The sequence below is a fragment of the Aythya ferina genome (genome assembly GCF_964211825.1).
Source record: "Aythya ferina genome assembly, chromosome: 4".
In the NCBI taxonomy this organism is placed as follows: domain Eukaryota; kingdom Metazoa; phylum Chordata; class Aves; order Anseriformes; family Anatidae; genus Aythya; species Aythya ferina.
In genome coordinates, this window is record NC_140300.1 from 31,414,077 (window position 1) to 31,437,918 (window position 23,842).

General features: G+C 45.1%; 1 protein-coding gene across 5 annotated transcripts in view; it reads left to right on the forward strand.

Annotated features, from left to right (window-relative positions):
• Positions 1-23,842, forward strand: part of RASGEF1B (RasGEF domain family member 1B) — a 53,911-nt gene that overhangs the window by 15,109 nt on the left and 14,960 nt on the right. The window contains exons 1-3 of one of the 5 annotated variants that reach the window (XM_084516749.1): positions 9,221-9,281; positions 21,334-21,516; positions 23,273-23,395. In XM_084516749.1, the coding sequence (XP_084372875.1) occupies positions 21,340-21,516; positions 23,273-23,395 (300 nt within the window). In that variant the 5' untranslated portion in view covers positions 9,221-9,281; positions 21,334-21,339. Of the gene's footprint in view, positions 1-9,220; positions 9,282-9,678; positions 10,291-11,649; positions 14,494-20,566; positions 20,643-21,333; positions 21,517-23,272; positions 23,396-23,842 lie in introns of those variants that run through there. The other 4 variants (XM_084516748.1, XM_084516747.1, XM_084516751.1 and 1 more) reach the window with 4 other exon arrangements.

Sequence of the window (23,842 nt, forward strand, 5' to 3'; positions counted from 1 at the left end):
GTATTTACTTAAAAATATGCATATATATTTCATATTTCAAAGTATTTTCTATCTGATATCTGCTCCATTACAGCAGTACGGCTGTGCTAGGTTGATGACAACAGTAAAGCAGTAAAATTTAAACCTCTTTGTGAACATGAGGGGGACATCACTCGTCAGTGTAAATCTCCTTCCTTTTCAGCCCTGACCTACATACCTACATTCATGTGCTCGGTCTGAAGCGTGTAAATGTTTAAGGAGTCTCTCCTGGGTCAGCTCCTATTAAAGTCAAGCATGTGCATTAAGAGTTTGCAGAATTTGAATCTTGGTTTCTGGCAGAGTGCCTGTAGTTTTTTATTATCCTATAAGAGGCAGGGGGGAGGAAGCAAGCTGCCATTGAATGCTAGTGAACTGACACAGCAGACGAGTTGCAGCCTATCGTGAGTGTAAAAATATGCCTGCTAAACCATATTTAGACAAGCATGTACCACTTCTTCCATTGCAAGACTAGCTGGTTTGAAGCCATTTCTCTTGGATGAAGTAATATTTAAACAGTTTTCAACTGAATATTACTTAATAAAATGAAACACTGCAGAGTCAAACGGTGTCAGTACAAGCTACTAACCCTACATTGTTTTATTTGAGACTTTGTTGTGTTCATTTTTTACCCATTAAAAGTGTTGACTCAGTGACAAGTACTTGCAGATGCAGAGAATAACGGCAGAAAAGACCACAGAAGTATCAGTTTCCAGCCTTTCTATCCCACAGTTTTTCAGGAAGGCAAAATCTCAGGAGGTTTGTGCATGGAGAGATGCTTATCTAAATACACAGCTGGCACAACCAGGGCTCATACCTGTAGCTGAAGAAGCTTTTGTTTGCTTTTGTGTTTCACCTTACGTCCTGTCTGGCGGCCAGTGCGTCCTGCAGTTTGCGAGCTCAGACTCCAAGCTTTCTGGGACACACACACTGTGCTTAAAAATAAATAAATATTTTTTTATTATTATTATTATTTATTATTTTTTTAAAAAAAGGAAGGGTTGAATGCTGAGAGCCAGCTATTTATTGTGCTTTGGGTGTAGCAGCTAGTCTGTTGCACGTGTTGGGGGAAGGGAGGTAGCTCTAGGACAGTTTTATTCTGCAGGGTTTTGTAATCCTCCTCGCGTCTGGAAGCTGGAGGGGGACAGCTGGGGACGCAGCAGGCAGCCTTTCGATTAAGTGGAGGTGGTGGTAATCTTGTCAGTGACACTTCCTTGTCTCTTGACCAGGCAATTTAACAGAACTGACAACTGGTAAAAAAAAAAAAAAGGGCAGATTTTGGAAAAAAGTACAGATTTTGAAAAACATCTGATAACCTTTTTGGGCGTGTGGGGGGGAAGGAGTTGAAAGTGTTCAAATATCCTGCTTAAATATTCCCAGCTGTAAACGTGCTTTTTTATTATTATTTTTATTCAAGCCAACCTTTTGTTTTGCCATGTTGGCTAATTTACATAAGGTTTTAAATTAAAAAAAAAAAAAAAAAAATTGAATTTGAAATTTGAGCTTTTAAAAACTATAGAACTTTTCAATCTGAAATGGTTGGAATTGTTTTTTCATGAACATTCTATTTTTGGGTGTGATTTCAAATTGGTATCGTGGTTTGGGAGGGAATTTTCAGCATCTTGAAAATATTTGCAGAATGGGACTGCTATTCCCCAGGCAGCTGCTGACTACTGTCATGACAGGGCTGAAGATGTGGATGTGTTGCTCCCCAGAACTTGACAGAGGTCACCCACCAAATTCCTTTCACATAGGCTGTCAAACTGCTTTCATCTGTAATAAATCTTCCTTTCTTTCTCACCAATCTCCAGTTGGAGCAACACCATAAAAGTACTAATGGCATTATTTTCTCAGTCTTCTGGACATCGCTTCATTTCGCCTGTCCTGCTGAACTGTAAGCTTGTTTTTCAGTACACAGTGTTGGAAAACATACCCTTCACAAAATAGCAAGCACAGAGAAATGCATGTGCATATTTTATTTGTACTTGAAAACAAAAGTTGTGGTTTGGGAAGCCTTTGAATCCTTTGTGCACTGGTTGTGGGTAGAGATGACTGAACTCTGTCCAAAGACTTGTAGAGGGCACCGTCATGTTTTATTAAACATCTAGGAGGCATACCAGGCTTCCTGCAAGTCATCTGGTACAGAAGGGTCTCACTAACCAGTGCTTTGAGGTTTGTCTGAGAGCCATCGCTGCCGCAGGCTAGAAGGATGAATTTCCTCCAGGAGGTGGCTGACGTGGTTAGGATGGTTGGAAGAGATGGAGGAGGACGGCTCTTGAGCTGGGATATTCTCCACTGTGCCAGAGTCCCAGACTGGCTGCGTAATACACGCGTGCACACATGAGAAATAAACCATGGGCTAGTATAAGCTCCAAGCAACTGTAGCTGGACCATTTTCTCTCCTTGATAATCCATTAATTTGAGACTGCTTTGTCCCCGCAATATTTGCAGTATGAGACTCCACGTGCGAAAGGCAGTTCAGAGCTCTTCCGTGCCAGTTCACTTGAGGCAGGGTTTATGAATGTTAGAAAAAGCAGAAGAAGGGTTGGTTTTGGCTTTGGGAGGAGATGGCTTGTTTGTTTTTGTGCGGGGCTTTTGTTTGTTTTGTTTTAATTTCTGCAGGCTTCCTTTGTTTCCGTTTGCTCTTCCCTGTTATTTTCCCAAAGCAGCGAGTCGGCTCCCACAGCCCCGCTCCCAGCCCTGCTGCCCAAGGGGAGAGGCACCTGCTGCGTTACCTACTTGTGCGTCAGGCCTCTGCACGAGGTGCCACTCATCCAAACACATCGGGCTCCACCGTTCCCAGCCCCTAGGATGGCAAAATGTAGTGAGCGAGGGATTTTTTGGCTGCCTGCATGAGTGCAGGGAGCCCCCTGAACATTATTATTCAAACCCGTAAACCTGCGCCAGACTGTTAATGTCTTGATGCTTATTCAAGTGTCAGGGAGCGCTGGCAGATGTCAGAGTAAATGGGAGGCCGTCAATGAGGAAATTGCTTGCCATTCACAGGGCGATTGCTGCAGGCTGTCAGGTAGGTTTGAGAGGATGTCAGGCTGAAACGTGAAAGGGGGAAGAGGCAGGAGAAGGTGGGGATGGTCCCTTGTTTGGTAGGCAGGGGGGAAAGCCTCCAGCAACAGCAACCCTACATCAGTAACTAAACAGAAACAAAGATGCCAGCATCCCCCTTTGGAATAAGGCTGGTAAAGGAGGAGTTTGGGACTTTTAAAGCTCAAGGCATGTGGCAGTTTCAAGTATTTGCAGTGATCCAGAAAGGGCAGGAGTCAGTTCACATTCAGTATTCCAGTTTCTTCTGGGGTTATCCGTCATCTGTGTATCATCAGACACATCAGGGTCCTACAGTGGAGCTTTTGTCCATAGTTTAAAAAGACAATATTTGCACAAGGTATTTTATGTGTTTTGAGTAGTCTGCTTTGCAGTTAGGAGCACCTCCAGTAAACTGGGCTCTGGCAGCCAGTGAGGGGATCTGGATTTGGTTCTGTCCTTGGCCTTACGTGCTCACTTGCTACATCATGTGCCGTGGGAAGGGTTTCTTCATTGTTAAGAACAAGTGAAACATTTGTCACATCTGCAGATAGGTGAAAGGATTTATTTGTAAGATATTTGGGGAAAATTTTATGCAAATAAACAGGAAATTTAATTCACTCTGGACAGTTTATTCATTTGGGGTCAGTTAAACATAGGCCATTAACAAGACAAGTGACCGCAGTGAATCAACAGCTTGAGAGGTAAAAAATCAGGAGTAAGCCATGCGGAGCTGGAATCGACTCTACCCACCTCCTGTGTTTCCCAGCATTTAAGAGACATGAGGAACTCATGAAATGTCTTGCATTGTGCTGTACTTGGTTTTCGGTAGTTTCAAATTTGTATAGTACCCCAATAGTACTGTCAAAGTGATGTTCACTTAAAAGGAGACGGAGCCATTTGTTCCTAGTGTAAATACATTTTTAAAGTAAGAGAACTCCTGGCATTTTTCATCACAGCTAGTGGCTCCTCACTGCATTAACATCAAGGATGCAATGCGACTGACAGGTAAGAAGCAGCCTATAAGCCACCTTAAAGGAAGGAGCTGCTGTTTGTCCTTGAGAGCTGAAGTTGCTTCTCCGACATAATTTCAGCTATACCTGGCTTGAATTACAGGTATCTCACTGTCATGTGGACCGGTCCTGTGGAAAGGTCAAGATAATTCAGTTAGATGTGATGACAGAGAGTGTAACGATTGTTCTTAGAGTTCAGATTGTGGCAACCCATTGCTGTGGTCATCTTCACCGCTTGCCTCACAGGTTTCATGGGAAAGAAAGCAGAACTTGGGTGATACCTTATAACAGCCCTAGGACACGCGAGCAGTAGTAGCTTGGACAAATCCTCTTTGTTACTTGGGAGAGAAATTAATGCTCTTCAAGGGACATCTGTCTTTTCCTTCTGTTCTCCACCCAGGTCAGCAGTCAAGGTGAATATTCTGAAGGTGAGTGGTTTCCAATACTTGATCTTTGTTGTTACGCACGGGTTGTCACCCACTTAATTGACAGAAGCACCACATGTGTAGTGTGAGATGACTGAATGGGGTCCTTGCAGAGTTGCCCTGTTAACTCTGAAGCTTTGGCTCCTGGATAAAGCTTCAGAAGTTGGGTACTGCACTCCCTGGCCTGCCACATAATACAAAATTAGATAGATTTGTGCCTTTCTTTGGTGTCTAGGCAGTATCTGTCTCCTTTCCAAAGAGCACTGATATCCCTTGAGGCTAGACTTGAGAGAAAAGCCACCTACAATTTGATTATTTCCTGTACGATTCCTCCTTAGCTATGTCATCCCAATGCTCAATTTCCTTCTCCCATCTACCATGTAGTATTTAATCCTTCCATATCGTTGTCAGTCTGCTTCCATTTCTTTTGCACGGTCTTGGTGCTAACAGGGAGGCTGCTGAGGGGGCTACCAGAGGCTGTCTTCAGCTCCGGTGCCCGCTGCACAGAGGTGTAAGGGGTCCTTTCAGCACGAGTCCAGCTCAGGCCCCTGGCTGAGTTGTCACTAGTGAGAAAGAAGGAGCTGTGCTGGCAGGCTCACACGTGCTTGTAGAGCAGGCAGCTTTCAGAAATTTAGTTTGTTTGAATTTGGGTGTTTCTTACCTGGAAATATTCAAGGCTAATGACAGTGAGCATATTCTTCCAAATGTCAAGTCTCTGAGTGTCTTCTCAGAAGGTAAGAGTAACACGTAAAAAAGAAGTGTAGAAAACACAGGGGCATAAAATATTGGACTTTTAACCAGTACATTTTCAGAAGAGCAAGAATAATTTTACCTGAGACTTGCACTGATTGTGAAGGGCACCTGGCCCCCTGGCATCAACAGCTTTAGTTCAGATTGTTTAAGTTGTGACTAAGTTGTAAGTCTCATTGCAAAGTACGTGTTACAGAAAGTACTGTGTGCTCACCAGAAATCTCTTAGTCTTGGCTCACAATTGCACTGTCACACCGCTCCATCAAAACATTTAAGACTATGCTTTTGTATTCTCCTTTGTCAATTGCTGAAGCATATTCATAATTTCTAACTTGAAGGCAAAGTTTAAGTGATCTTCTGGGCTTAGGCCCTTAATCTAATTTAACACTATAAATTGAGCCTGAAGTAGTTTTTTGAAAATCAGAATAAGACAAGATGTTTGGTATCAGGGGCTGGAAATGCTTACAACTGTGTAGGTATCTCAATAATTTCAGCAGGATTTCTGTGCACAGATCTAAATGTGTGCACTGATATTGCCAAATTAATTCTTCCTTTTGAATTTGGGATAAATGAATGCAAACTCTGAAACTTTTCATCGGTCTGTGTTAAGAAGCCGCTGTGTATGGGATTCTAAGTACTTTTTGAAATACCAAATGTATGTTATGTGCTCTGTATGTAACACGACTTCTCTACAATGAGTTAAATGCTACTTTTCATTTATTTCGACCTTCCCCTTATTTGAAACCGCAGGTTAGTTTTGGCAAGCATTAATAGCTCTTAAATGATTTGTAATCTGGTTTTAATATGATCCTAGTTCAAGTTCAATGTGAATAACCGTAGGGCTTAAATGAAACCTGATGTCTTCCTGCTTCATGCAGGGAAGTGCTACAGACCACAGGGTAGGGCACGAGAGGTTTACACAACAACAAGTATTGAAATGTTAAAAGAACGGACATCAGCCGTTTTCTCTTAATTCTTTTTTGATGGTTCCTTTGGAGTTGCAGCAGGCGGCTAGCAGCTAGTCTGGCTGAGTGTTTCACATTGCTCTGACAGAACTGTCCAGACAGTTGCTTGCTGAAACAGGACGGAGTATTTTTCTCTTATTCCTTAAAATTCGACACTGGTTAATAGTAACACAGGCAGCACTTGCACGACCTAACTAGTAAAAGATCACTTGGTAAACTGAGGGAAGTGGTTTCTTGTTTATTACTAGGAAATAACAAGTGTTTGGCTGAGGGGCATAGCACAAGCAACACTGTATGCTCTGTACATAAACTCAGGGCTAGAATTCCCCAGAGTAGTGAGGGAAACAGGGATATGAACAACTAAGGGAGCTGGAAGGATAAAAGCTGTTCGAGAGAGGGGAGAAGACTGGTAATGGTACCAGTTTACATCCTCGCGAAGTTGGGGTCTGAAGCTTTCTCTAGTTTGGCAGACAGGTCAGAACTGACTTGCTTTCTTGTACAGAGTTGCAGGCTATTTTCTTTAGAACTGAAATAAGAGTTTTTGCTGTTTCCACAAAATCCACTGTCACCCAAATTCCTCAGAGGTAAGACAAAAATAGTTGATGTTTGAAATAAGGAAGAAGGAGTGGGCTGTTTTACCAGTAGACAGATATTCAACCATACAAAATTTGTGGAAGTTAGTCTACAACAGAAACTGCAGAGAAGTAGCAAATCTCGTTATCCGTTGTAGGTATTTCCAGGCGTGGTGATTTTTCTCAAGTTTCATTTCCTTATGTCATACGATTACATTAAACAGTCTTCCCTTCCCCTTCCATTCTGTATTACTTTTAATTCTTACGTCTCAGAGAAACAGTGAAAGGTATGAATATGTTGACAAGAAACTTACTAGCATAGCTACTAGTTATCAAAAAAGTAACCTGAATTATCTTGAAAAAAAATATTTTTTGTTCTATGCAAGTATTGAAAGTTTGGGAATTACGCACCATGTTCTTTGATAGTTGACATCGGCACTGGTGTTTCACCCTGCCTTTTCTCAAATGGTCAGGAGCCTGCTTACTACTAGTCTGCGTGGTAATTTTGTATGCATTTGTTGGTGAGGGATTATAACTATCTAAGAGATGAAAAAACCTCTTCTATCCTACAATGATGTTTGTTTGGAAGTAATACATTCAGATTCTACATTCAGTAAACAGGTTTTTACAGTAGTAATGAGGGTGGAGATACAATGGGGCTTGGGATCAGATTTTCCTAAGAGCTCAAATATGTGGACAGAGTGGTTTGCAATTTGAGTTTGTAGTCTGTATTTCCACCACAGTGGAGGGCCTCTGTTAAAGCCTGGCCTAAATGTTGGCCTTTGTGCCAGCAGATCCAGCCATGGGCATGGGCCTGAGCTGTAGGAGAACTTTGTACCGTGACTGCATTTAGTGTGCATCAGTCTAATTGGTTTAATCAGATCCCATCTATTTTATTTTATTTTATTACTTTATTTTTTTTTTTACTTTTTATTTGATCTTAATTCCCTTAATCCGTGTTGCTGTTGTGACCAGTACCCTATACAAAATTATAAGAACAAATAAGCAACACATTTTAGCAATCCAGATTGGGCACGTCCTAGAAATGTTGACTCATAATTGTGTTTCTCTCACCTCCTTACAGTTTGTGACCTCCTCTAAACGCTTGCCAAGTGATTCATAACCGCCTGCACTACTGCAGAGTGGCCGAGCAATGCCAGGCACAGCAGACGAATTGCCTCTCTTGCCTAACGCGATACTTCGTTGTGGCCCGGTGAGCTGGAGCACTTGCCACTCTTGCAGCAGCGCAGCGCTGCTGATTCACAGGCAACGCGTGGCTCTCTGCACCACCCTGCTGCTGCTCTGGGGTTGTCCTCTCCGCTGGGAAGCGCGGGGTCTGCCTTCGCTCTTGCCAGCCTGGACCAAAATAAACCAGGCTTAATGTGTGTAAATGTACCGTTACTTCAGCACAATGTTTCTGCTTTAAGTCAAAGAGTGTGGCTGAAAATACATGAGATGAGGGGAGGAGAAAACCACTCTTTGGTTTCTGAATGGGGCAAAAGGAAAAAGGGAAAATCCTTTATCCGGATGAAGTCTGAAATTTTTTCAAGTGGATTTCTTGTAGGTATGCCAACAAGAGTTGTAGATTTGTAGGGTAAACAGGAATTTGGCAAGAATATTAAATGATGTATTGCACTGGGAAACCTGTTACAGACAGGAAATGGCGTTAGAAAGAAACCTTACAGAGTGGAGCCTGAGGAAGATAAGCAGCACCACCCCCAGACATACACCAAAGAGGGAAAAAGGACGAGAAAGGTGCGTGTGAAACTGCTGCGGCCTCTGACTTGGCCTCGTGTCATCCTCTCCTGAAGTTACGCACCAGTGTCATTGAATAGCCTTGCCCTGTGACACTGTGCAAGGGGACAGGGCGGGCTTGGACGCGAATCCCCAAGTTGAAGAACTCGCACCTTGTTTCGGGAGATCTCACATGCACATTTATCAAGTCCGGATTCCAGAAGGGGATCGTGTGGACAATTTACTATTATTATACTGCCAGCTCAGTAATTTTAAAAACAGATTTTTGAAGTTATATCTTTCTAGAGACTGAATTTATAGAGCTGGAAATACAGGTAGGACCTCATGACTGGCCAAAGCAGCTCAGGTTTTTGTGTTCCTTTGCCTGTTGAGCACAGAAATAGCCAGAGGCACCTGTCTTGCAAGCGTGTAACTACTGGGGATGGTTTTTCTTCAATTACTGGGAGATTTGATGCTTTTGGTAGCTTCACCTGTAAATGATGAGCTCTGACCCGATTTGACCGCTGAGTGGGCTACCTGGGAGGGGGCTCTGGGCCTGGCTCTGAGTGCAGGGAGTCGGGCATGGCCCCCTGGCAGGCCGGCTGGCAGCCCCCGAGCCTCGCTCCCCCCTCGCTGCCCGCCCTGAGGCGGCGGGGCCGGGGCGAGGCCTCCTCGGCTCCGCCTCCGCCCTGTGAGGCGGCCCGGGGGGGGGCTGCGGGCGGCCAGGCAGCGGCAGCCGTGGCCCGGAGCGCCTGCGGCCACCGCCAGGTAGGGTCCGAGGGGCTCCGTGTCCGTCCATCTGTCTGTCTGTCCGTCCGGCTCCTGTGGTAGGGACAGGCTTTCCTCCCGGCTGCTGTCTGTCTCCTCTGTTTGTTGCTGGGGGGTTGTGGTGCTGGTGCTGCGTTCACCCAGCAGAAAAAGCACTTGGAGGTCGGGTGGGTGCTTTTTTCCTGCCACCTTCTCTGTATCGGCATGGGACGGGGTCCTGAAACGCACGGGAGTGTGATGCCCTGAGATGCTTTCCTCGTTTTCATTTAAACCCAGCTGCTCGCTTGCTGGCTGCTGATTTGGGTGGGGAGGATGGAAAAGCACCGATTCGCCAGGTTGTGGTTGTAGGGTGCTCGGGTGGGACAGGTGGCGGTGGGCTGCTCGCTGTCGGGACACGGGCTGCGTGTGGCAGGTGAAACTTCAGGGCCCCGTCCTCAGCCAAGTGTGTGCAGGTGGGAGACAGCGAGAGCAATGGCCAAGGAGTGACCAGAGACCGCAGCTACGCCGCTCTGGCAGCAGCCTGCAGACCAAGGCAGCCCTAACACTGAGCAGTGCCTCCCTGCCTGCCTGTGTGTAAAGCTAAATACAGCGCGGAGCAGCGGGGAAAACTCCAAGAGGAGTTCCCCTGAGCAGAGTGGAGGAGAGCCAGCTCCTCCCCAAGGAGAAAAACAGCCTGAAAAACTCAGCCCTGGACAAAGAGGTGCTCTCAGCCCAGACCGACAGCTGTCCCTGCACAGCAGGAGAGCTGGGGGCTTGCTGTCAGGGAGCCTGCCCCTGAGGGAATGTGCCACTGGTGGGAGATGGGGACCCTAGCTGGCAGCACCGCGTCTCCGTTCCGCCTCTTTATTCTGAAAGCTGGGAACAGCATCTAGAGAGAGATGTCTCCCTCAGCCTTCTCCTGCAGCTTTCAAATGAAATGTGTTAGAAGCTGGGAATCAGCTGAAAATCAGTGCTAAGAATACTCCGGACAAGTAGGTAGCTGGTGAGCCGTGGTGGAGAGACCTAATAGGTAAGACATTGCTTTGATTTTTGGGTCAGTGATGGGGGCATCGCTGCTTTAACCAGGCAGGACTGAAACAGGCTATTGTAGGTTGGTTAACTCCTTGTAAAAGAGAAAAAGAAAGTACTGGTCTCTCGGGGGTTAAGATCACAGTAGTAGCTGATGAAAATGCTTTTTGTCCAGCACAACAAATCCCTGTTTGTTTGGGTTCTCAATGGTCTCTTTCTCCTGGGTGCTCTGGGGGCAGCACAGTGCTGTTACCTGTGCTGTAGTTTGATGAGCTACCTGGGCAGCCCTCGGGCGGTGCAGTGAGGAAGGTGCCTGGTACCTGTTCCTGGTGTGGTGAGCGAGCTGCTGGCACGCCGTGATGGGAACAACAACAGTTTTAGACTGGAGTCCCATTGGAAAGGAATGTGAAGTGGAAAAGCTGAAAACAAGGGAGTTGATTTTCCTAAGCAGGAATAGTTAAAAAATAAAATAAAATAAAAAGTTGGTTTGACTGGGGCAAAGATAGGAAGGGGCTGTGTGTGGATCGTGTTGCCAGTTTATACTACATGGCTATAAGGGTCTGGTGTTACGACACCCACTTGAGCTGACACTATTATGTAGGTGGATCTTCCTGCCTACCTTTTATTACCTGACTGCTTCAGTGTTGGTGTTCCCCTTGGAAAAGATGCTACAAAGCTAAATGGCTAAAACTTAGTAGAACTGGTACTCTCAAGTGCCTCAGAAATAATCAGCTGTGAAAGGGTTAAGCGATGTTTGGGGCCAAAGATGTAGAGCTAGGGCTAGCTGCTGCAAACCCGGATGCTTCGTGGCTCCAAGCTTTTCTGAGTATCCAGCACTAGGTGTCGCAAAGAGAGGAGGCATAAGAAGCACTGCATGGTTCGCACTCTGGGGCTTTCCTTTCTAAATCAGAGGGTTTAGAAACTTTTCCTTCTACACAAGACTGCAGGCAGCTTGTGCTGGGATGTTGAAACAGGGTTTGAGCTAGTTCGTCATTACACATAGAAATCGTGGTGGGAGTTCCACGAAATGACTGAGAAACAGATGAGCTCGTAGTACTCGCTTCTTTCTTGGCGTGGGTGTGTTGTTCCTTGCCACTGTGTCCCTGTTCGGTCTGTGGAGCTCCTCTCATTAGCTGTGATCCTTCTCACCCATTTGGAGAGATTAGTGTCAACACTCCAGCCCTGAGCAGGGGAGCTGTCAGAAGAGATTTGTTTTAAGGGGCACTGTCTGGAGAAGACAGCCTCGACTTCTGGAGGTAAAGATAATCCAAGCCACTCATTTCCTTGTAGCTTTATGCAGTGTTCCTTAATCAAAACTTAATTCTGTCTTTGAAGAATAGGCAAACATGCTGAGCTGAAACAGTCGTTTGACCACTTTTTTGCTGCTCAGCATACAGTTGAGCAGTACAGAATAAAGGTGTAATTTGGAATAGGGTGAGCACATTTCAGCGAAGGAGAGACAGGATTTCTGACTGTTCCTGCCTGAGCATCTTTTTCAAAATGTTGGTCGGTATGCAGGTGTACTCTGCATGCACTGACAAGAGCCCTTTGCTTGGCGTAGGTTTGTGGGGCTGAGCCACATCATCTCATAAACACTTGACTACAAAATGAGCTTGCAACAAAAGTTCCAGAGCGTGTCCTGCAGCCGCAGCAGGGACAAGGCATCATTTACAAACAGGAGACAAAGATTCTACCTCCAGCTGAAAGCTAGGCTTAATTTCTTCTTGATTACAGCTGCTGTGAAAAGTAGCATTAAAAAAGCTAAATCACAACAGTGAGGAACATGTGCAGATTGCACTCGGTATGCCTGCCTTTTTAATTAGAAAATGGGCAGGATCGTGGAAACAATAGAGCTGTCTTCCCAGGTAGCTCTAGAATAGCACTGCATGACTCAGATCCACGTATTCTGACTACTTTGCTTTTGATTCATTAAAATACATCTTCTCCCCAGAGTAAAATGTTCCCTAGGTCACCTGCCCCTCCCATGGGGTCAGGTATTCCGCTTACGTCTTGTCACAGCTGAAAACAAGGCCAGAAATACCAGCTCACACGCCAGTGGAGAGAAGAGCCCGGGAAGCTGTGAGTCTGCAGCAGCCAGCACACTGAGGCATTTAGCTTCACAACCAGTAAGACAGAGGATAAATATGCTTGAGTCAGGTTGGGCAGTGGGGGATTTTCACAGATAATTGCTCTCACGGGTAGCAGGGCAGGGGCTTTCTGCACGAGAGCAGCGTGCTGACCTGACGGCACCTGCCCATCAGCGCTGTGACTTGACCCTCCCTTAAGCACCCTGCAGAGATTGGGATGCTATTACCCTGAGTTTATGATGATCCTTTCACAACCCAAGCTGGTGTGTGTTCGCTGAATGCCATACCTCTTGTGTGTTGCCATAGTACGTGTAATCCTTTCAAAGGCCAGGAGGCTTTGGCCCATCGGTTGCAGAGCCCAAGGGTCCCTGCCGGGTCCCCGAGGCTGACAGGTACCAGCAGATGCAGCGTGCTGGTGGATTCCTATTACTGCCCTGCCTACACTAGGGCAGAAAGTCTTTGCAGTCAGTTTGGCCGGGCTCCTTTCCTCCTTGCTTTCCCAAGCAGCTGGTCAAACTGACTGCAGCCAGCTGCTTTATGAGTCTGCTGTGCCTTAGAGCCAGCTCTGCTGGAGAAACCACTGGCTGATATTCCGCCAAAGAGGTGTCAGGCAAGTACTGCTGACTCACGTACAAAGCCCTGTTTGCTCTTTACAGCCAGAATAGGGCCATCCCTCTTTATCTGCAACCTGGACACTGAAAGGTTCAGGTTTCTGTTTGTCTGGAGGTCTCTTCCAACCTAGATGATTCTGTGGTTCTGCGAGCTCTCATATAGGCTGCTTTTAACTAGCTGTGTATCTGTAACTGTTGGTAAAACTTCTGCTGTTCATGGAAACATAAACTGTTACTAAAAGGAAAGCCAGAGGTGTTGTGAACCTCTTGCCTCAAACCAGCATATTTTTTTTTCTGCATTATCTAAATGTAAAAGTGACGTGTGGTGAGGTTTTAGGTAGGGCCAGTTAAATAAACTGAAATAAGGACTGTTATTTAACACTATTACAGCCTGCTGTTGTAAATTACAACCTGGCTGGCTGTTATGATTATGAAAGGGAATGGTGCTCTCTTCTTGAGCGTATTGTGGGTTTCACCAGAAGACCAAGCACAGATGTCTGCAAAGAGCTACAGCTTTAAATTCAAAGGTTGTCTGGCTCTGATGAGGTTGAGGAGGGAACCATTAGAAGAGAGCTCCCTGCTCAAGGCCGGTACTGCGCTTCTGGCATTAAAACTGCGTGATACACCTTCTGTGCCCCTTCTGAAAAAAGATCTTGGAACTTAATGAAAGGAGGTAACCCCACACTAATCCTTCTTTGTACTGTTGAGGAGAGGAATGCGGTAATGAGAAACCGAGTGACTTGACTAAAGCCACGTGAGGAGTTTGTAGCAGAGTCAGAAGCAGACCCAAGCTATCAGCTGCCAGGTTTGGGCACTGAAGTGATGCTTTTTTTGGTTGGCTGTGGACGCAGATGTGAGCAGTTGTTTGTGAAGCTTGTTGTCCCTGTGTGCTTATTTGGACCCACTCGTCGCCACTGAGCGTGCCGATAAAGTCTGTCTTTTGGTCTCGGTGACCTGAGGTGGGTTAGGATTATGGAGGTTCGTGTCCCTCTCACATAAAATGTCCCCCAGGGTTAGCGGGAATTTGATACCTCATTGAGATCAGCTGTGATCTGTTCTGTATGGGGAAAAACACCCCCATCTCTGTTGGCAGCATCAGTTTTCTGTTCCTTCGCTTGTATGAAGAATGGAGCAGGCGAAGTTTGAAGCCCACAGGAGGTGTTACGCGTGGTACGGAAATGATAGAGAGAGTCGGGGCTCTGATTCACTGGTGGGGATGGCATAGCACAGATGACATCTCAGCTCCCAGCTGTCCACCCCACCCTGCTCCCCGTTCCTGGACAGCTGAGCCACCGTGAATCACCTGCTGAATCACTCAGTTTTAAACGTGATGTTTTGAAGCAAATCATCGCTGCTGATGGTTTGCCTTAAAACTCCTGACTGCAAACTGCAGGAGTTCATCAGCTGATCGATGAGCAGCTCAGCGCGCAGGAGGCTGGGCTGGTGAGCTGCTCCGGCTTCGAGAGCTGCACCGTGCTGCGGGAGGGGAGCCCTGACTGTGCAGAGGTGGGTTTAATGAGCATATTTTTTTTTTCCTGCAGCATTTTGTCTTTTAGGACTAAAATGTTCAAGAGCTGTCTGCTCCCAGCAGAACACATGGCGAAAGTCTTCTGTATTTCTCAGGGTGCAAACAGAGGAATGCTGTGCATTTCTAAAAACCTCACCCTGCTTCAGCAAGTTAAAAAATAAAATAAAATAAAAAACCAAAAACATGAGGCTTTAGTATTGTGCTCATGTGTGTTAAATATGCTTGTACTCTTATTCCAAAGCTCTCAGTTTGGCCCTCAGCAGTTCCAGCTGATTTCTTAACACTCTCTGTTGGGCAGCCAATAATAAGCTGTTTTTCTTGATGGTGCTTGATCATGAATTAAATGGAACGTTTTGGACAGAGGAGATCATGCTCAGCTTATGTATTGGTTTGGTTTTAAAGAAAGTGCTTGGAGCACTTGGACATTATTGGATATATAATATATATATATGGAAAAATATATAACATATATATGCACATATGCATTATATAATATATATACATATATTATATAATAATAATAAATGGAAAAGGTCCATTTATTATTTTTATCTACATGAAATACATCCTAGGAGATATTAAAAAAAAAAAAGTAGGTTCTTAACGTGATCCCAGTACTGGTTGTGCATCGAACTTTCCTGGCTTTTGGTCCAGCTGTCTGCTCATAAACTTTGGTAGGAAAGATAGCTTGGTGTGTTGTCTGCTGTTAAAGATGGGTGGTATTTCATTGCATGCTTTGGCTGGTCTGAGGCCTTTGTGCATGCTTTGCCATGTAATTCATACCGTAAATCACTCGAGGTTTACAGGAATTGCTATGGAGCGTGCGGTGGACTGAACTTCTCTAGGATCTTTGGAGGCTTGTGACATATAATTACTGCTGTGCAAATCCATCATGTCACTGATAACAGATACTTACTTGGCTCATGTTTTAAACCTTTCCTCTGACATGGGAAAAAATACGATGTGGGATTATCAAAGAGATTTACAAGTTGAAAGAAACAGTAATGGGAGAACAAGCCCTATCTTGAGCAGGAATTGAATAAAAATGTTAAAGGGACGTCATCCTGATGTTGACCACTAGGGGAAAAAAAAAAAAAAAAAGCTTGCTAAAAGATTTTTCAGTCAGTGATGGTATACAGTTCACATAATGTCTGCCTCTTTGAAGAATAAACGTCATTTTCAGTTTTAACCTACAGATAAAAATCTCAGCTGCGTTGCCATCATGATCAGATAACAAGTGTGTTGAGAAAGCTCATAATACACTCAATGTGCGGTCTTGTTCTCATGTTCTGTGTTTAAAGGCTGCTGCATCTGAGAGTCCAGCAATACAGACGGCTTGATTTGTTTTATTCTGGAGGAACATATGTCCTGTTCTCTCCCTTGGCCTGTGTGATTTTCCTGCACCTGGGATTTGTGCCATGCTGCAGCCTGCCTGCCTGCACAGCCACCCTCAGCGCTGCTGGACACGCATTGAATTCCCTGCCTCAGGGAAGAAGAGCATGGGGAAAGGGTAGAAGGGGGGCTTGGTTCTTCAGGCAAGGAGTTAGAGCACATCAGCATCACGAGGAGCTTCTTTATCTTCCCTTTTTTTCTACCCTTGCAGATTCTGAGAAATTCAAAGCACGCTCAGTAACGCCCTGCACTTTTCTTAATGCTCCCAAATGTACACACAAGCGCGTGCATGTCCATCACGCTTGCAGTTAGTTCAGTATCCTAGGGCTTTAGTTTCGAATTACTCAGGACCTGCCTAATTACTGTGCCAAAGTTCTCATACGTGGGTGATCAGTCAGCAGTAGTGCATCTGACCCTTCCCACATCATCAGCTGGATCTATTTTTACCAAGAATGAAGAAAGAGGAGTTCCTTTCCGCGTTTGGGAGGAAAAAGCCTTTCATTGAAATTCATTTCCTGCTCTGTTCTTTGCGTCCTGGCATTTTTCTTTTACAGCCTATTCTTGCCTGGGTCGTTTTTTGCGAACTTTACAAAATTGTTCGTCCTCTGATTTCAGTGAAAATGAGGTGGCTCAAGGCTCACTTACTTTGTTTTGCCTGCCAGAGATCTTTACTTGCCCTGCCAGAGGCCACGATGCACTCACTGTTCTCTTCTGGATGTAAAATATATTTCTGCTGTTATGTCACTGTCCAGCAGGATCACTTCCAGATAGTTTCCGCCCTCATGTTACTCTGTGGTGAATTCCTCCTTAGTTCCTCTTACCTTGCTCTCCATTTCACCTAGGAAAAGATATGTCGCTTGCCTCTCCACCTCCTCTGTGAGTACGAAATACCATTTACAGTTCCCTGCCTCTTACAAGAAATATTTCTCAAGTATTTTGTGGCAAGGACAGTATATAGGTGAAGGAAGGGTAAGTCAAAGTTGGTGCTAAAGTCACACTGTCAGAGTTGTATGGCAAACTGAAATACGTCAGGGAAGAACTGCAAGAAACAAAACTTGAGCTAGGATCCTTCAGTGATTGTTTCCGTAAGGCGTATGAAGCACTGGTCTGGGAGTTTTCAGATTTCTTATCTTGGTAATAGCATGAGCTGTAGAATTTCACTTTACGTTTCAGTGCAAAAACCAGATGCTTTGTAAACAAAGCAAACACACCCAAGTTGTGAGGAATGCAAAGGGTGGCCTCTGGGTCTGGTATGCTTTTGTTCTGGGTAGCCTGGATTGTTGTATAAAATGCTCTACGCTTTTCACAGACACTGAGAAATAGTTAAGATAAGGCTGGATGTTGCAGCTAAGCACCTCGTCCTTACTTCCTTTCTGTGGGTTTCCAGGGAAGCTCATCCTAACTTGCTCCTGTTTTCCCATTTTAGTGCAAACTGTTAAGATCCGTAGTCCCAGCACTCCTCTGTTTTGCCATGCCCCAGCTTTATAACGGCCTCCATCGGAGTGCAATCCTTCTGTCAATGTGGTTTGGGGTTTCTGACGTGTGTGGTGAAGCAGCTCTGTGGGGATGTAATTGCACATTTGAGGTCGGCATCCTGGGTGAGGAGGTGTGTTTTCGGACTGCTACAAATTCGGTGACCGCTCCCCATGTGGTGTGGGAGATACCTGAACTAACAGAAGAGCTGGAGATGTTTGGCAGTGGCTTTAAAGGCACCTTTCAAGCTTAGTACTGAACCTCTCTGTGGGTGCCCCCGTAAAGGATGCACGTTACCCACATTGTTTGTTTTGGTTTATACCCCTGTTAGGCTCTTTACACGAAAAGAAAACAAACTAATGTAATCTTCCTCTGCTGCTAGTAGAAAACTGATTTATTTTTTTTTTCTGTTGCTGAACATAAAGGTTTGGATGAGCACTTGGCAGGCTGGAAGCTTTGTCCTGATTCCTTTAGTTCTGCCAGACTGGATCTTGGCAAGGAAACCCCAGGAAACAGTGGGGTTTTGAGCGTCTCGCCTTCAGGTCTGACATTTTATTTACACAGCTCTTGCGAGGACTGTTGAGGCTTCTTTTTTGTGAGCGTGCTATTTGAAGTCAGAGTTACGGGACCTCAGTGTTCAGGATCTCACATTCTCCTTGATGATACCAAATGCAGAAACAAGTTTTATTTGTCTTTCCACAATGCAGAGTTACTGACCTGTATCTGTTACAGGAAAGCATCACTTCTAGAGCCAGGAAATTATTTCAGTGCTTGTTCCTTCAAGTCAGATCAAGTTAGAATTAAAAAAAATAAAATAAACATTTTACATGTTAGAAATAGCCAAATGTTTCCAAAACCCAGGTTAAAAGTTCCAATTTTAACTTGGGATGTTTTTCCCTAGAGTTATCTTTTCTGTCTGTTTTTCTAGTTCCAGCCTGTCAGATGTATTGTGGTGGCTTATCAATATTTTGAGGTCCTAAGATGCATCTGCTCTGTACACCAAGACTTTGTGGGCCAGATTCTGCCCTGTGCCTGGCATTTCACTTCCAATTCTGAAGGCAGGGTTGGCGTTATGTATTTAGCTCCTGAGCTAATTAGAACAAAGCGTGCTGCTTTTTGTCTCCAGCTCCACGTGAAATAGAGCAAAAGGGTCAGGGTACTTGAGGAACCCTGGTGGAAAAGCACACGTGTTATATGAATCATCCTGTTGGCTGTGCTATATTTATCTCCGTCACACTTTGATATCATCCCTTTTCGCTGCACAGAGAACGTGCCCTCTGTCTTGTTCGCTTAGGAATGAAATCTGCCGTGCCTGAACTCGGGGCGCACAGGACATCTCTTCCCTAGTACGGCGTGGCATCTTGCTGAAGCAGGACCAAACCATCTCTGTCAAGTGGCTTCCAGAAATAGACAGCAAACAGCAAACAACATGTACTTTTCAGGGGCAGTCTTTGTGGAGTTTTATTTCATTGTTATGAATCAGGACATCTAGAAATGACCTAAGGATATTTTTGTGTTTCCTCTTGATTCAGACACCAGGAGACTCTGTGTCGCAAATTTAGATCCATCTGAAAAAGGATCTGCGTGATTCTGGGACTAATTGTACTAAGAGCTAGGGGACTGCAAGTTCCTAAAAGGTATCTCCCTTTGGGAGTTATTAGAGTTAAGCACTGCCTGCTGACTTTCTAAAAATAAATAAATAAATAAATAAAAATCACATATTTTAAAGGGTAGTATTACATACCATGCCTGTGTAAAATGAGTTGGAGAAAACCTTTCTGTGACTCACACCTGTTCCAGTTCTTACCGTGCCAGACGTTAGTGCTTTGATGGAAGCGGGGGCTTTTCCCCAAATGCTGTATCACCTCAGCCTTTGATGAAATCATTGCAGAGGGTGACAGCAGTCAGGCCGCATCGTACCTGCCTGGTGTCTCTTGTGCAGGAGCCTCGTTCGGGTCAGGCCTGCACCTTGTTCTGCAGCGCTTGTACTTACTTTATTCTTCTCCTCTCCCCAGTTCGTCAGGCTGGCTGGAATTGTATCCCTGGGTGAACAGCTGCACAGAGCGACTAATGTGACTTTTCAGACACTGAGACTCCTCGCTTTGTCCCTTTTTGATGCAAATATCAGTTGGCTTCTTGCGAAGCAGGATTAGCGCAGGTCATGTAGGCCAGGAGGCTCTGTTCCCTGTCCCTCTCCATCGGAGCACTGGAGTTTGGCTTTCCCTTATTGTTTACTTACTGAATCCCTCAGTCTTGTGCTGGTTTGAATGCCTGCATTGTCCAGACGTGCTGCCAGAAGCAGGGAGGCTTTGGCTCTGTGCGCAGTGCTTTAGGTCCCCAGGAATCTAGCTAATAACTTAATAGCTTCTCATCTCTACCCAGCTCCCTCTGAAAAGTGCTTTGTTGCGAGCTGCGCAGCACACAGATGGCAGCGTGCTACTTATCTCCGGGCTGTCACACTGCTAGTTGTTCTCAAAACCGGGTGCCTTTGCAGACTGGTGTTCGCCGAGGTCTGGGGCTCTAAAGAACCTTTTCCACAAATAGGATTTGATACAATGGAGAGAAAAGCAACAGCATCTGCACTTACAATGATGGCTCAGAGGCAGTACAGCTCTTTTCAGGCTGTCAGCACACAAGTGCGGCAGCCTGTAGAAATTACCTTCACAATTTTGCCTCCCATGCCTCGTAGCTGTGGAGAGGAGTGGAAGCAGTGCACGGTAGGGTTTTGTATTTGCTGCGTCTACTCCCCAAATACGACCAGCCCATTAGCACTCAGCACACAGTAGCTGCTGTAGTAGAGCTGAAAACTGCCCATATTTGTGGTTTAGAAGGTGGGCATAAACTTGGCTTGCAGTCAAGGCTGTAAAAACCCAGGTTCCTTACACCGACAAGACCGGCTGCTACCAGAAGGCAGGGGAGGAGAGGAAAGGAGAGTAAAACCAGCCGGCGAGTAATCACAGTGATTTTATCTTTCTGCCCTTTCGCATGCTGCATCACCAAAAAAGATCGTGGGTGGTCCCATCCCCCTTGCCGCCCACCCACCACCGTGGATGGCTGAACAGCCCACAGCACAGGCTCATCGTTTTCCCCAGTAAGGCATTTTTATTCTGCAGGCCCTGAGGATGCAGACTGGTGAGGAATTCCTTCATTTTTCCTTAGGAGACTGAAGCTGGAAAGCAGAGGGCTGGATTTCTCGCCACCTTATTAAATTTTGAGGAAGGTTAACAGAGCTCTGACTCTGCTTGCATCTTTGAAAACACAGGTAAACTTGGACAGCACTTATAAGCTGTGTGTGGGCATATCCTTCCAAATTTCTGTGGAGTGGAGGTGGAGGTGGATGCTCCAAAGCTTCTGGTCTTAGCCTGGATCACGCCTGTCACAGTGTTAAAGGGAAAACCAAGCGCTGATTTATCAGGGTGAAGTTAGGAGAATGTGGCAGTCGTGTCATGTAAGGAGACTGTCCTCATGCACCACCTTTTTTCAGGGTTTCCCTTCAGGCTGTCCCTCTGTTGGGCTCTGCCTGCCCCCGACAGCCTGAACGTGCTGCCACATCAGTGTGCTGCTCTCATGGCTCTGCTGTCGAAGAACGTTATGCCATGTGCCCAGAAGTGTTCAGAGGAAGTTTGCTTTCCCAAAATCTCTGACAAGAATCTTGAATGTTCCTTCTCACTCCTGACCTCGACCTCTTATCTGTAACTTAACAAAGAAATGCCAAGATATAAAAGAAGAGCCTGGCAATTGTGATAGGCAGTGATGAGAGCCTTCACTGGACTTTTGCACGGGCTGCAAGACAATGCAGTCCTTATTGCTGTGTGCCAGTGACCCAGGGTGTGATCTTGGTTTGCTTGTTTGTTTGTTTTTCCTAGTGCAAAGTCATCTCATGTGCAGAATGCCTTTTGTGTTACACCTTTTGATAATAAAGTCGTATCTCTTCTGGGCATGTGTCTCCTCAGGAAAGGATGCCGCAGACACCTCCCTTTGCAGCGATGTTTGACAGCAGCGGCTACAACAGGAATCTCTATCAGTCCAAAGAAGACAGCTGTGGAGGCCTCTATTACCATGACAACAACCTCTTGTCGGGGTCTCTGGAAGCTCTGATCCAGCACTTAGTACCCAACGTGGATTACTATCCTGATGTAAGTATGTGCACCCAGCGATCTGTGTGGCTAGGCCTGATGTATCTCAGGAAGGGAAGCTTTCAGGCACACAGCAAAAGCAGAATGCGTCACATGAAATTGCTAAGGAATGGGTTCAGCTGGCTGGTAAACATGCTGCAAGTGAGTTCAGCATGCAGGAACTCACCTGATGTTGGAAATCTAATCCTCTATTACTGCTGTTATGGAGCACAACCCTCGTGACTCATTTATAAAGAAAATACCTAGTATGGCTTACTGTTCGATGGGTTGTATGTACCACTGACCCTTAAAAATCTGTCAAATCTTTTGACAGCAAGCTGAGGAGAAAGGACAACCAGCATGACTTGATCAATGTGTTTAGTTTAAGAATAAACAGTTCTTAATGCATGTGTCCCATAGCTCGTCTCAGGCCAGCACATATTTTGCAATTATCAACCGAAATGTCAAACTACTACCACATTGTTCGGAATCAGCAGCAATTGGACATGAGAATAGGGCATTTCTCATTTGAGATTTTTTGTCCTGTCCAGATGCATCTGTGCATTGGGATATTTTATATATCATTTAGAAAAGAAGAATGATACCAGAAGATCTTGGAAAGGGAACGGCCAAGGGACAAACAACATCACTTTTTGTTGAAAGACTCTGGCTGAGGACATAAATCTGCTTGTATTCAGCTTTTGTTGATGTCGTAGGTGCATTTAAAATTCCAAGACAGGAGCTTTTGAAACTTATAGCAGGGTTATCAACACCACAGAACTGTGCTTAAGTTATTGGTTATCCATTAATGCTTAATGTAAAATTTAAACGTATAGCTACTTAGATGCTGATTTGTCAAACATTATTTCAATTCTTGGGGCTTGAAATAAATGTTGTACATTTTCTGATGGTGCCATAAATCCCTTAGTAATGTGAGGGGATTGGAGTGTGTATGATCAATATTGATCTCACAGTGAGGTCAAATCGCTGTGTTTGGAAAATCAAGGTAAAGAGCCCTTTCTTGTAGTCTCTGAATGAGTTTCTATTTCTTTATTCTGTAGAACTAAACTCTGTGCAATTCCCTCCACTTTCACCCAGGAAGCAAGCAGTACTGTAAGAGTTGAACCTAATCTGGGTCTTCCTTCTTAAAGGGAGCATGAGGTGATGGTGCATGGTATATTGAAGTCAGACAGGCAAATACAGCACGGTAGAGATGGTCTGTGTGGTGAAGTTGGGAAAGTTGGGCAGCCTGGTTAACTGACTTATTTTTTGTTCACTGTCTGAGGACTGTTTGTTTAAACCAGAGAAATATGGAAACAAGCAAGATCTGTGTTGGTACTCTACGTAGCTTGGACTTGCAGCATGATTTTTTTTACACTGTTGGGCTAGGAAGAGTTGTGCTGTCAGGTGCTGGTTCTCACAGAGGTGTACTGCAGAGCAAGGGAGATGAGCTGAAATTTTATTCAGAGTAATTTCAGGTACTAGGCTTATAAGAACACCGCGTACAAAACAAGAGCTAAACCAGCCCAGCCCTGTCTTGTTTTGGTCTAATCTTGCCTAATTTGGCTCAAGCATGATGGTACAATGCTGAGTCTGGAGCAATGACAAGTGTTCAATTAAATGCTTACTGCTGTAGTAATAGCACTTGGCACAGCCACATGCACAGTTCTGTTTTGCAGATACTAAAGTATTAGGAACTGATTTGTCGGGAACAAATAATGAGAAAATACCAAATGGTGGTGATTTATCCCTTTCTCTGTCTTCCTCTTGTTTGCAGAGGACGTACATATTCACCTTCCTTCTCAGTTCACGCCTCTTCATGCATCCCTACGAGCTCATGGCCAAAGTTTGCCATCTGTGCATTGAGCAGCAGAGACTAAGTGAGCCTGGCCTGGACAAGGTAATATCCCTCACTCTGAGAATCTGACCTTTTAGTCACTGACATTTGTGGGAAATCTTCACGCTGCTTGGCCCATCCTGCCTGAGGACTGCTGCTGCTGCTGCACTGTTCAATTCACCACTGCGAGGGACAGAAATAAAAGCGATGGCTATTAATGACTTAACCTGCAGTGATGGCTTTTGTTTCAGCATTCCAAAAGCCTTAATGTATAGAGCCAAAAAGTTGGAAAGACATAATGATGAATTAAGCACGTGAATGGGAATTGCACTGACGCGTCTCACGTGCTTAAGCTACTGTCTTGCTTCAGTCTTAGTGGCGTGGCTTAGCTTGCTGTCCACTTACAAAGGAATGCATTTTGTCAGTGTTTGTATAGTGTCTAGAGTGAAAGGAAGCAGGATGTGGATGTTTGCATGGTACCTCTTCCCCAGGAGAATATAACGCAAATTA